The following is a 14,338-nucleotide window of genomic DNA, read 5'->3' as shown; positions in this document are numbered from 1 at the left end:
CGCTCTTCGTGAGGCATCGTACAACCTCTGTCTGGATTTGACTGGAAAATTATTTTCCCCTGAAATAAACGGTGGCTAAACCAAAAAGCTGGTTTTGATTTAGCATTAAAAAAAGGTAAATCTGTATTTTTTTTTTTTTTTTTTATTCTGCCTCTTCCTCACCTCAATGAAAAATGCTTACTCCACAGAACGGTAGAGAACATTATTGAAGCATTTAAGGGAGAGTAGGAGGGAAGCACTAGACTCTCTGAATTAAAGAGTACCAAGCCCCAAAATGGCTCACCACTGCCCTGCCCTTCCCCCCAGCACTTGATGTGTGCAGATTTTGACTACACCCAAAGACATTCCTCTTTCATTCTTCAGTTCTTCTACTATTTCTTCCCCACACCAAACTACTTGAACAGAAACCTCAAACCATCCCAACTTTTAAACCACCCTCTTCTCTTGTCCACACAAGCACCTTTCCATGGCCTTCTCAGCTTGTTACTTCTTCCAAAACTGCCTTCAGACAGTTTGCTAGAGAAATCACTAAGACCCATTCTCCTCCAAATCCAACTGCAAAGTAACACTCCTTTCCTGCACAGGTTCCTTCCACAAACTGAACCACGACCGGGGATTTTTTTTCCTCCTTACATATAGTCTCCCTTGCATTCTTCTGTGGTGTATCTCAACAGAATCAGCTCTTGCGCAGCAACAAAAAAGCTCCTTCTACACAAGACTGCAAACACAATCCATTTCAGTTGGAAAGCTTTGAATGTGAAATACACTATTCCTGGCTTAACTGGCACTGTTTACAGCCTGTTTCTTCTCACCAGACAAAGTCAGTGCTGTAATTTCTCACTTTTTCTGAACTCAGCCTTGAAGTGGGAACACTTTAGTACATTCTACAGGCAAATGATGCTCGGTGCTACCAGATAGATAGTGATAGTGTTCCCATATGTACTAGGACAACCGACACTTGTGAAGGTCTGTGCTTGTGAGAGTTACCACAAAAGGGGGCTGCTGTGTGCCCGTCCTGTATCTACACTGTGGCAAACACGAAGTATTTCATGCAGCCAGTTTCTCTTCAGCAGTTTTCTTATGCAAATGAAGGATTCCCTCAAAGTTCAAGCACTGTCAATAATGACACCTGAAGAGCTACAGGGCACTAGAGTTGCTAAACAGGTCAGCATTGATTCAGAATTCCCTTCCATCCGTGCATGTGTTTTTATGAGAAGGGAAGCAGATTTGCTCTGAGGTTTGTGCAGTCACTTATTTTAGAGTATCCCAATGGCATATGTCTTGAGTCTTGATGGAGCTGGTCATGCACATGACAAACCTAAGGGAGATCTCCTTATCCTTAGAAAGGACTGCTTTTTTTCTTCCGGGTTTGCCTGGTACTCTGAGACTGATTGAGAACAGTAACGAGATAAACTGTAATAATTCTCTGCTGGCCACAGGTTCTGCTGGACCTAAGCTTTAAAGAAAGCCCTTTGCTTTCTATTCCTTTTTATTCCACCCATAAATTTTAGACAGACCTCCGCTGAAGCATGTTCTAGCTTAGTATATAGACAGCATGTAGCCACAGATCAGAGGATAAAGCACATTGATCCTGCTCCCCTCTGACAGATACCACTCGCAGAACCTGACATCAAATAGCAGTGAAGCATTCATCTGAACCATGCACCTGTTTGGGTTCTGCAGAAGGAATGCAGGCACGCCTTTAGGATTAAGAAAATGCTAGGATTGTTCACGCATGGCACAAGCCTCCTGGAGAAAAGATGAAGGCTTGACAGGTTCTTTCTCTCCGTGCATGGAATGTAGCTGTTGCTTCGAGGTCTGTGAAATAAAGGCAAACCAGAGGCAGACGGAAGAACTACCGGTCCCATAGCTCCCAGTTCCTGCAGAAGACCTACGGGCAGTTCCAATATTCTATTCCCTTAAAGCTGCAGCGGATCAAGCTGCTGTCAGAGAGGATGCTCCACCCTGCACTACTTTGTAGAAATCCCAACTCTACTATCAGTCCAAGGATCTCATTCCCAGGAGGCATGGAGGCAAATGGAAACAATGGGGATGTCAACACAATATAAAAACTGTCAGTTCTTAATCAAGAGTTCCTGACAGCCTTCCTCACTGCAGGAACTCTTGTGGGTTTGCGTGTGCGGTCAAGGGAACACCAGTCACCAGTCCTGTGTGCTTTGGTGCAAACTACATTTCAAAGCACAAGAAAGAACACTGAAGCAAATCAATGTCCATCTAAACCACATTTTATCGGTGCCTCCTGTGCCAGGAGGAGGTGCTATCTGGAGACAGCCTGCAAGCCTGGCCTCTGAGAGGTCCACTCCCCTGCTCTGCCTCTGCCAGCCACACCTGCAGGACTTGGGCTGCTACAGCGTCCATTCCCTTTAGTATCTCTTTACGAATTCATCTAATCCCCGTTTTGAACTTGCAAAAGATTTGAAAAGATATCTATCCTCGTGCAATAAAGTACTTTTACGTATTTTAAATTGTACTAGTAATACCAACTGAAATCAGAACAATGCCAGACCTTTAATCTTTCTGTTCTTCTTAACCGTCTCAAGAACTTTCCAAGTCATCTTGTTTCCTCCCACTGGAACAATGCTTCTTCCTCCACTGTTAACTGATTCCCTAGTCTCATTTCTCAGTAGAAATCATCACACAGGTATAGCTTCCCTCTCCTACACTGGATTCAACAGATTTCCCTCATATTTGTCATGCCTCTTCCTTGCACAAAGCGTCTAGATGCAAAACAAATGGACCTAAAAATTCTTCAGGGCAGAGAAAACACTACACATCTGCAAGCACAGTCCTTCCTCCTCTTGCACATTTTGCACCATGACTCATAACAGCTTAGTATTATCTCTCAGTGAGAAGCATTAGAAAGATAAATGAGCACAACGTAATAAACTTCTATTTCAATTAATCTGTGCTGCACACTGATCCATCACATTTGGTCAGAGTACAAAAAGTGGAATTAATACTTCTTCTCATTCATGATAAAAAGGGAACCACAATAATGTTGTACATCAAGCAAGAGGCCTCCCCCCGCTCCTCTCCCCTCAGTTCTCTCCTGCTGTGATTGTTCCTTTGCCACTGAGACACCCTTGCAGCTACGGTCACATATCTCACTAGGATAAATCTCACACAGCTGTTGTGAAAAGCTGTCACTCAATGCCCGTGTAACACTTTGAGCCTGACATAATTCTACCTACCTTCTTTCTTAGACAATAATTACAATAACTGGTATTCTTAGAGATCTTTCTACATCCCAAACAGGAAGTGAATGGGGAGGAGAGCAACATGTGATTTATCGCTTGAGGTTTTAATATTAGGAAGTTAACATGTTTTTCTTCAAAAAATTTATCACTGGGGCACAGATAGCAGCACAGAGTAATGTTTAATTAAATATATAAATCATTTCAACAGTTGCTATGTATCCTTTTATGCCCCATTACTATTTGAGATTATTTTGAATGACTCCAAAATACTTTAAAAATATATGAGAGGAGATTGGAGTACGTAACAAAGCCGTGTGGATTTTTTACGGTCCATTCAGTTTATTAATTTAATTTTGGGAGACAGGCTCTAGGTGATAATGTGTAAACTAAGCTTAAAGGAATTCCTCCTCAACAACGTACTTCATCAAAGATCTCCCCTAGCTGGCTTGATCATTTGTTTCTTACAGACTATCTAAGTAGGGTTGTGTCTGTATCTTTTGAGATTCTTTAAGTGTAATACCAGTCCAAAGGTTGACTTTGAATGCTCTCCAAGGAAAGGAATTTATTTCCTTGTTTACCATGGAAACACCAGGAGTCTTGAAGCTGATCTTCCATGCTCTGATTATACATTTCCTAGTGGGATCCACATTAAGAACTTCCACAGTCCTTAAAGGGAAGAAATACCTATTTTCGTGAATTTTTATGAAGCCCTTGAGGCTTGGATAGGGCTACCAAATTAGAAGCATAATCACTCAAATAAGCTATACAGCCAGTGCGCTGAGCTGAACCATCTTCCGTAGCTACCCAAAATCTTCACTAATCAAGAAAAAGAGGCTATGGACAGCTAAACAACCCCCTCCAGATGATTCCTCAGCTGTAGCCCAAAGATATCCAACCCATACAGGTAGTCTCACATCAGCATTTCTTTAGACAACCACAGTGCTTTCCTTTAAATCTCTCTTCTCTGCCGTGACACATATATTTGGCTAGGGAAGCCTCACAGCTTTGCTGTGTTTTAGTTTCCTAACCAAAATTCCTTCAAGACCTCCCCATTATGTTTCTGCTATGCCTAACAAGATGGAGACTCATCTCTTGAAACTACTGTAATTTTTTTAAAAAATATTTTTAAAGATACAGATGCTTTCTTCCACCTGTTTATTAGATACTTGACTTACATGCATATTAAGTACAACAAAGCTCCTGAACAAAATCTCTTCCCATCTCACAAGACATGACTTAATTGACAATTTTCATGGTGAATCATGTACTTTTTGAAGAAACATTGGTCATTATAATCGAGTTACTAACATTTGGAAGCAAAATCCCAGCTCTAGAATATTAATGACATTATAGAACGAAGAGTGTGAAGAAATGCATCGTTGTGTATATTATCCATCACTCCCCTGATAGAAACTCTCCTAAAAAGTAACAGGAATTGGAGGGATACAGAAAGTACTCCCTTTGAGTTTTCATACAGTAAATAAAGGAGAGCGCAGAAAGAAGTGGGAGAAAAACATTCAGCAGCTGCCCAACGGTCCATCACATTTATCTTCTTTAATGGAAAGAGAAAATAACAGATGTACCTACAGGGTACACTGTGCGTTTTACTGGTTTTACTTCAGTTTCTCAGGAAACTTCTCTCAGTACAACTGTGCACAAATCCTTGCAATGTACTTTTATCTATGTGAAAATAAACATGATGTTTTCAACTTCAAGTTTGATTTACCTTTAACAAGCATACTTTTATCGGTCTAAAAGGAAGCCACTAGGCTTCAGAGAGGGAAAAAATAGGTATTTTACAAGCTCTAGAGCATAGCAGCAACCACTGTGTAAAAGTTTGTATTTTCAAAATTCTAAGGACAGAATTTTATGTTTAGGGAATTAGGCATAAGTATCCCTGAAGATGGCCATATCATTAAATTCTGGGTGAAAAAATTCTGTGGTAGTAAAAATTCTGTAAAACTTGACATTTCCTTCTCTAGTACAACTGGCAATGGCTAAGTTTAAGTAAACACTTCAAATTTCACAGTAATTTTATGACAGAACAAGTTTGAAAATAACAAGAAAAAAGACGCATACTACTTCGGCATTAAAAAAGCGAAGGGAAATAAAACATTTTTCACAAACGGTATTTAAACAAAGGGCGCTTGACACAAAAAGTCTGCCCCTAAAATCACGTTCTCATCTATTCAGCAGTGCTGATCTTGCTTCTTTTTAATCTGAAATTAAAGTTTTAATACATACCAGGTTCTGAATGCTGATGGGAAAATGCTAAGAGGCCAAGCACGGTGTTAGCAATGGCCAGACAAGCAATGCCACAGATTAGACAAATAACCTTGATTTCGCTGACCAAGTCTCTGAAAGCATCTGCAAATCTGCGTAGACAAACCAAGCACAAAGCTGCAAATGGGCCTTAAAGGCACTGTCAGGACGCTGGAAAAGAAATCAAGGGGCTGAAGGGTTGGGTGAGGGGAAAAGTAAGAGTAAAAAAGATATGGATAAGCCTAAGAAAAGGGGTATTTTATACTAATGCTGTTTCTCATCTTAAATTAAGAACGTAACCTTACATGGCATGTCTGGAAATACACGAACAAAGACCTACGCACAAACACTCAAAATACACGATGGAGGGCAAAAACCGAAACTGAGAATACTTGTCTTGAACTGCTCTTTGTGGACCGAAGCTTGCAAAGCCCTTTATTATGGATTAAGATTTTCTTCAGCTGCAGTAAAGAATCTTCATTTTCTGTGAAAATACACTTACTCTCTTCATTTCTAATTTTGGGTTTGACTTTATAAGGGTTTTACAGAATGGAATATTTAGCATAAGTAGAAAACGCATGCTATTCACATTCACTTACGCTGTCCATTAGCAGAGGGTGGCAGGGCTGACAGTGGGTTAAAAGATAATGTTCCTCTTCTATGGGAATTCCCTGCATCTTAAAATTGCCTTTCATTCCATGAGAGAAAGTGACATTTCAAAAACAGACTACAGAAATGACTAACACTATTAAAACCCCTTCATTTAAGTGCTGCTCTTTTTATTAACCTCCTTTCTGGCTTCAAGGAAGCAACTTGGGTTTTCAGAGAATGTGCTTCATGATTTAAGGGTTAATTATAACTACTTTTTTCCATTTTAATCAGTTTCACAGCCTTGGGCTGTCACAGAGCTTGGTTCTCAAATTATTGGCTGCATGCATTTGCAGATAGAGGCTACTTTTATTTTTAAAACTATTTAATTATTACCATTATTTATAATCACTGTTTTTATTCCTGTAAAGAGAAGCAAGGAAAGAACGCTTCTTCGCAAAACAACAAGGCAGAAAAGCACTGAGGCATAATCACTCTACTGACTTGTTAATTGTCCTGATCTTGCTGTCCAAACCTCCTGTCCCAGCCCCGCTCCATGCAGTTGATCACCAGCTAGTTTCTATCCAATTATACCTCCACACCTCTTGCAAATACCAGTTTTTGAGTTCACAAGGTTGCCCTAACACAGGCCTACAACATAACATATCCCCCGAATGGAAGTGGGAATAAGAAATCATCTTGTGGCAAGCTGATTCACTTAAATTTTGCTGACTGCACCAACAGACTATAGGATACGCAAGCTTTAGCTCCAGCATGGAAATTAGAGTGTTTGGCATGGTCATATATGCACAAAACTAGGAAATTAGGAGGGAGAGAGACAAGGGCTTAGAGAAAAGTTCTAGCACAGTTTTCATCCTCCTGTGACCGCTCTTTGTCTAGATCGGAATTCTGTCAGTTCCACCATTAGTTTCAGCCTCGTGTTCCCAACAGGCACTAAAACACTACAAAATAATCCTGCACGGCACTGATCACACTCCACAGAACCGCACACCAACACTACTGTCTGTTTATAACCACTTCTGCAGGAGGTGATACTGCACTGCGCAGTAATAAGCAACTAGGGAGCCACCTTGGTAGTAATTTCTCAAGGCACAGTAAGAACACAGAGGCAGGAACTATGAGACCTAGAACTTACTCTGGGAAAACTTTAATAAAATAGACGATTTCTCCGGTTTTGCTTTCTTCACTTCCAGTCTCCAAATCCATAATTTTCATTCAGACTCAGTCTCCCTCCCTCATTAGTACCTTGGTCTCATTTTTAAAATGAACTGAGCAACAAGAACAGACAATACAAGGGTCCTATTCAACTTCAGAAACTGCTGACTTGGTTTTTAACACTAAGTTTCTTTTACCTTTTGTCAATAATATATATATATTTATTTAGATAATGATTCATGGTGACTCAAGGCTTCTATCAGGCTGTCACTTCAATTTTGGGAATCAGATTGCCCAAAATTGGCTTGTCTAGGAGACAGTTGAGAGAGCAATGAGGCAAGAAGGAGCAGCTTGAAGGAGAGAAGTGAGATCAAGGCTGCAATAAGAGAGATATTACCCAAAAGGGAATGACCGGGTGGAACAATTAGCTGAGTTCAGTGAAGCATCATAGGGAGCCCATGTGTAGTGCAAGCAGGTTAGAGAGCCCCACCGACAATTTGAACCTGCCACTGGCAGAGCCTGCTGAGCAGACAGTTCCATTATCAGGTCCTTCCCTCCTCCTCCACCCTGCATTTCCAGTTCGTTGTTTCCACCCTCAGGAAACAGGAACATTATGCGCTACTAATACTTCAGCAGAACTGAAAAAGTCTTAAGAGAAGGGAAGACCAAGTGGGTTACAGGAGGAAGATATTTCAGGCTCACAGCATCTCCCTTTCTAATGCATGCTTGTATTATTTTTCATGCCAGGGATGAAAGCAATAACACACAAATCTGAGAGTTCATCCTGCCTCCTCTGTGCCTCAAAGGCTTATTTGTATTTTGGTGTGGATGCCGGACCTCACTGCTCTTGGTACAGCCACGTCCAACTTCAAACCAAAGGATTACACCTCAAATGGAGCAACCACTTCCTTTCCTTGGATACCAACTAGTCTTGGTTGTTACACAGCAGATCTGAGATGCATTTTCTGTCACGAAGGTGGTCCCTCCCCCCGTTGCTGGTGAGACAGCAATAATAGAAACTAAAAGAGGGGGATGGGCGCCTTTATTTAGACATCTGGCCTACAGTCCCCAGTCAAACGCAGGATTTTTTTCTGTATATTCCTTTGAGCTTTCCTAGTTATATTTTTAAATGACATAAGCAATAGGGCTTCCGCAACTTCCTGCAGACTTCTTCGACCCTTGCTGGAAGAAAACATGCTTTAATACTGAACCTGAAATCAACTACGTTGGGCAATACGAGCAAGCCCTTTTTCTTTAGCCAGACTGCCTAGGATCCTGTCAATAGTCTCCCAGGTACTACAGATCCTCCAGAGCAACCCTTTTTCAGTCATCAATAAGCTAGTTCTTTCTAATAGCATGTCAAAAATTCCCTATAGTCTCCTAATCACTTCTGTTGCTTGTCTCTGAACTCCCAGCGCATCAGTCCCATCACAGAGAAGTTCACACAAGTACAAATAGCCCATGTGCGTTTGCATTAGCACCATAAATCCAGGGATTGTCCAATTTCAACATCACAGGTTCAGAAGCACAAGAGAAAATTCAGTAGAAAACACTGGGATGATCTGCTATGATCTGGGGGACTGGAGGGGAAGCAAAGTCTTTTTCAAAAGAATAATCTGAAACCTAATTTTCAAGGAACTTTCTGAGGTTTTGGGGCAAGCTCCGCTGTTCCACTCTGACTTCTATCCACACAACTCTTTGTAACACTATTAGACACAGTGGGCCGGCACAGACTATCAGTCAAGAGAAGCAAGACAGGTACAACAACTCGAGGAGCCTATTCTGATCCTTTCAATTAGAGTTGTCCAGTAGGTGTTATTTTACCGAAGAGAGTAAAACCTGCGTAAGGTTAATGCTTGTAAAGTCTTGAATATTTTTATTTTTACTCTGTTTCCAAAGACCAATAACCTGGTCACCGCACACACTTTGAGGTGTAATTCATTAGACAGAACCAAAATCTATTTAGGAAACATTTTCTTAAAGCCATTCTCTTCAGCTAACGGGGCTGTAGTCACTAATTTGATTTCCTTACTTGCAAACACCTGCAGCTCTCTGAGACCATTCAGAGCCACTTCTAATTCAAGATGGGTAAAAAATACCCATGAGAAACATGCAATCGTCAACACGATTCTTCTAGTCAGCATTAGGAGGACTTTTGACTGAAACAAGGAGCTCAAGTAATGCATCATTCCCATTACATTATTTCACCAAATGTCTTTCTGGTGCTCAGCCTGGGGCCCAGAGCAAAAAGGTGCTCCAGAAGAAAACTAATTACTCTTCAGCATCTGACTCCATGTACATGTCCCAGCAGAACAACATCAAGACACATGCAAACTACAGAAAATTCCCTCTGCCAAATCTCTATCTGTCTGCTAGATTTTAACAGACCACTGATTTATACTCAGGTTTATAGCCACAAATTGTGCTCAAAACACGCTGTACTGCCCCTTCGCCGATTTCTAACACGCTTAGATACTGGAGGAGAGGGACACTAAGATCCTCTCTGCCCTAGTACTTAAATGAACGTTCCTCAACAGAACTATTCCATTCCTGATACCATAAGGATGGCAGTGATAACTGCGGGTAGGGTGGCCCCTTTATGAACAACACGTGCTACAAATGGGATTAGTAAACTCACTGAAAAGTGAAAATGCCAGTACATATTTGCATTCCCATTGCTGTTGGCACCAGTTCAAAGCCTACTGACATTAGCAAAGGAAGGGACCATCTGGGAGACAACTGCAGGCAAGCATCCCAATCCAGATGTGCTTCCAGCAGCTTCTTCCTGGCTCAAAACCAAGAAGGAATAATTTCAAACATCCTCCTGACGCAGAAAGCATTTCAGGTTCTGCTTACTGGAATCAAATCGATCCTAGCTGTGACCAAAACTTAACATTTGGAAAACGGAACCATTTTATAAACAATCCAATTTGAATTTCCAAATCAAAATTCTTCAAGACATGCCCAGAAATCTCTGCAACAATATCGCTCTGTTGACATCCCACCCTCTTCTTAAAGAATAGTTAGGAAGATAAGAGAGTTCTGCCAAGGAACCCTGCTTCCACTTGTAGACATCCTCAGGATCTGAGAGAACCTGTGGTAAGCCTGATGCTGAAGGCCTCCACGCAGGCGTCTGTATCCTACACACTGCCTCTGAAGTGGTCAGCTGGGCCAAATAGATTCATATCATGTGAGTACTTTACAGTAAGTGGGAGAGAGATCAGGTCATTTAGGGAGCTTGGAAAGCCGTGCCGTAACTTGGAGGTACACTGGTATGCTAAAACAGAAATACGTCACAAAGAGTCAGTAGTCCTCAGTCTCTAGCTTCTAGGGTTTAATTACATGATTTAGACACACTGGATATTTTCCAGAGACATGGCACAGAGAAAAAAACTGCACTTGGAAACTGCAGAATCAGCAGAGGAATCATTTTCTTGGCAAGCTTGGGGAAAAAAAAAAAAGGCAAAAAGGCAAAAAGCCTGTCTGAAAATGAAGTCATGTATGTTTTAACATGCATGTCTGGGCTGGCAAGAATTTCCATCCTAAGGTGAATCAAGGCCTTAAGGATCCAGCCTTCATATATAAGGTTGTACTTTTCCAACTGGATAGGCTCTGTTCTCATCGTATCCAGCACCTTCTCTACTCTCAGTAGAGCACTTTTTTTCTCCTCTCTAACCGTTGTTGTGCGCATACATGGGCATGTACGCATGTACGTGTGTGTGTGTGCATGTAAAACATCTGAACAAAAATTTTCTTGACAAGCAAACCCTGAGTAGCAGAATGCACAGGGGCCTCTGGAGGCGTGGAAAATTGAAACCAGTGACTACAAGAGCTTGACTTGCAAAGCTGCTTCTTTTCTCAGAAGTAGTCTCAAGAAACTCTTCAAGTGGCACCTCTATGACAGCAGCACCAGCCTGCTCCATGGTGACTTTTTAAGAGGCAAGACAGTGTCTTCTGTATAAAATATTGTGCCAGTATCTTCATAAAATACACACTTTTTCATTTTTTTTTTAACAACACATGTATTAATAGTACATTTAAAATATATTCCTGGTGGCAGAGGAATATTTCTTTAAAGCACCACACTTACTTCTGAGAAGAAAGTACTAGCGTAGTCCTTCTCTTTGTGAAGTTTAAAACTCCTTGTATAAATCAAATGTGAGAAGAGTGACAGCATAAAATAGCATATTCTTCCTCAGCAGATTTGCTGCTCATATGTCAGAGTACCATGGCTGACATGAGTAATTAAGGAGTTTTATCCTTTTTGGGGTCTGTTTATGTAGCACAGTTGGCACCATTCTAGACAGAGAGCTAGTTTGCTGTTGTACAGTGTCTACAGAATTACTTACTAAAGCCATATAGGTTATCCTTCTGCTCACCCCCTGAAGTCCCTGACACTGCATGGCTGACAAATAGAGTAAATATATAGAGAAAGGAGATATCCAGCCCAAGCCTTGCCACTGAAGCTAAGGGTTAACATTACAAAAAGTTGGGAAACTGCTGAATTTGTGTAGCTGGAAAAAGCACATTAACTGTATTCCTGTAAGATGATATAAAACTTCTGAACAAAACACTTACCTTCCCTTTTTAAAAAGTAAGATATAATAGTAATATAATATTAAAGCAGGTTTAAGAAAAAAAAACAGAGAAGAAAATAATAACAAAATTAAAGGAGGCTCATCAGTTACCTCATAAAGCTTTAGTCAACTTTTGTCTTCATAGAAATGAGCCTTCCAGCTTTTTGAAAAAAATCATTATATGTCTATGACCAAGAAGAGCTTATCTGGAATATTCTTAACTAATACTTATTCACAATAGCACCCTTTTCAGGGGATATTGCTGTCCTTCTTGGTGGCTAAATCACATAACAAAGATCTAGCTTGACCACACATACCAGTTTCTTCTTTCATTTTCCATTGTTTGTGTGAGCAGTAAACATACAGAATATGCCCACAGAAATAAGAAATAAAAATAAACTGTGCAACCTTAAATGTGCTCTGAGAGTTCCTTGCACTCACCTGTAGGGACTCTAGGAGAACCTATACACAGCCCCTCACGGGCTGCGAGGACAAGGGTTCTAGGGGGAACGGACCTATAGAGGGAATGCTTCCTGAAGACAGAGGAAAAGTGTGCACAGATCTGCAGGCGTCCAGGGAAGGACAACTGACCACAGAGCAACCCTATCTTCCTGGAGGCATACAAGCGAGGAGTGAGAAACCGCGATTCTCTGCATATGGCACACGCAGTAGCAAAGGGGAGAACGGGAAGACATCTGCACCTGGGCACGAAGAGACATGTACAGAGTCAATCTGTATAGGCCTAAAGAAGACAATCCTCAGCGGACTGAGGGATCAGCTCTCTTGTCAGACGTATCTGCTGGCAGCCTATGGGAGCATGCTGGAGAACAGGCAGCTGTCTCCTTGGAGCCACCAGCTGCCTTTCCCCCCACAAGCAGTTACACTGTGTCACTGGTCAGCCTGCAAGTCAAATACAGAATGAGAAGACGGTAGCAGCCCTGGGCAAAAAGCAAAGGGAGGAGACGCCTCTTCCCCAACCCCCTCCAAAACAGTCTCTATAACCCAAGCTGTTCTTGCCATAGATAAACGCTTGGAAGAGTTGAGAACCTCAGAGCAAAGCAAGAAAACATGCCTTTCTGCAGGGTTTCGGTGATTAAAAGGAAAAGGATAGAATCCTGCCTCATACAAGCTCCAGTGTCCCAAAGTAATGGTATTCCCAAGTATTAAAACATACGGCCATTCAAATAATTCTGTGCAGATCAGTGCAAGCACTAGAAAGTCAAATAGGAGAGAACTCAAAAGACAAGCAAAAAAAAAAAACAGCTGAGGAAGGAGCACACGTCAAGGAATCAAAAACTGCACGCGTACTTTGACTAAGAGGACATAAACGCAAAGTAAAGGATACAATTACATACAGTTATCTAAGGCTTTCCAAAACAGTAGCAGAATAAACTGAAATGGTGCAACATGTTGCACTTCGGGAATGAACTTCTAGAGAAAAACTGGGGGTTTTTTTCCAGTACACAGAGATCAGGTAACATCAAAGAAAAAATATTATGAGATTGAGAATTATCTCTTCCTTTCCTGCTCCCAAAGGAATCTCAACATTGGAATTATTTCAAACTGGGAATGGAGACCTAAAAATAGCCACTAAATTTTGTATTACTGGCTCGGGGCACGTTGTTCAGCTGTGACCAAACACTCGTGTCAAGTGTCCATGTTTTTGATTAGAACCTACACAACAAGGAAGAAAGGAGCCTTCCTTGATCATCCCACCTGAGGCTGCAGATCTATCTCTTTATCTGATGTGTCTGGTGACACCTACTCTTCCCACCGTCTTGACTTTGTTGTTTCCATTTGCTCTCTCGGTCCCCTCCTCAACAATCTGCATGACTCGGTATCACTGCTAGTGATATCATCCTCTGGGAGATTTGCTTCCCTCCTCTCACTTCTAGAACTTGTGAAGCAGGCAGGTGGTACTCATTCTTCTCCCCAACCAAATGAGTGTGGTAATCACAAGAGAAACTTCGGAGTAAGTGGAATCATCCCAGTGGATCCATGAAAAGCAAATTTAAAACTGACCATCACAACAGCCCCTCCCACATCCACAGATCTGTTTAGCCTGAGTAGTAGTAACTTGCATCATCTTGAAAAATAGGTTAACATGGCTTTTCTCTGCCACAAGCACTCACTCATACAGCCATCTGTCCCCTACTGGAGCATTCAACAACCCTACCCCCAGAGAAGGCCACAAAGTCTTCCTTGTGTCAATCCACGAGGATCAGGAACCTACACCAGCACGCACCTACCTACTCCAGCCTTCCTGCTTCAGGCTTCCAAGGCAGCATTTAGCTACGGCTCTTCAAGGAGAGAGAGCGAGAAACCACACGAGGAGAAGCGGACCCAACACACTATGCTTGCGTGGAAGATACCTGGTTTTGAGAGTAATTTATGCCAGCAGAGGAACCGTGACCCGGTTTCACACAGTTTTTCTCTCCGTGACCACAGGCGGCCCCTGACCGGAGAGGCGCAGCCGGGAGAGGGTGATCCCGGTCACTCCGAGTCCCACTAACACAG

The 14,338-nt window shown here is 41.7% G+C and overlaps 1 protein-coding gene across 1 annotated transcript in view; it reads right to left on the bottom strand.

The window, feature by feature from the left end:
* The window catches only part of LOC104490528 (ephrin type-B receptor 5-like), a gene marked incomplete at its 3' end in the record, with an annotated part of 29,079 nt that extends 15,427 nt beyond the window's left edge, over positions 1-13,652 (bottom strand). Inside the window, exons 1-3 of the mRNA XM_010132823.1 lie at positions 13,587-13,652; positions 12,413-12,522; positions 12,263-12,354 (exon numbers count right to left, since the gene is read on the bottom strand). Coding sequence (XP_010131125.1) covers positions 12,263-12,354; positions 12,413-12,522; positions 13,587-13,652 — 268 coding nt within the window. The remainder of the gene's footprint in view (positions 1-12,262; positions 12,355-12,412; positions 12,523-13,586) is intronic.
* Positions 13,653-14,338: the final 686 nt, after the last annotated feature.

The sequence above is a fragment of the Buceros rhinoceros genome, unplaced genomic scaffold (genome assembly GCF_000710305.1).
Source record: "Buceros rhinoceros silvestris isolate BGI_N320 unplaced genomic scaffold, ASM71030v1 scaffold8603, whole genome shotgun sequence".
NCBI classification, from domain to species: Eukaryota; Metazoa; Chordata; class Aves; order Bucerotiformes; family Bucerotidae; genus Buceros; species Buceros rhinoceros.
This window is presented reverse-complemented; position numbering and strand designations above follow the sequence as displayed.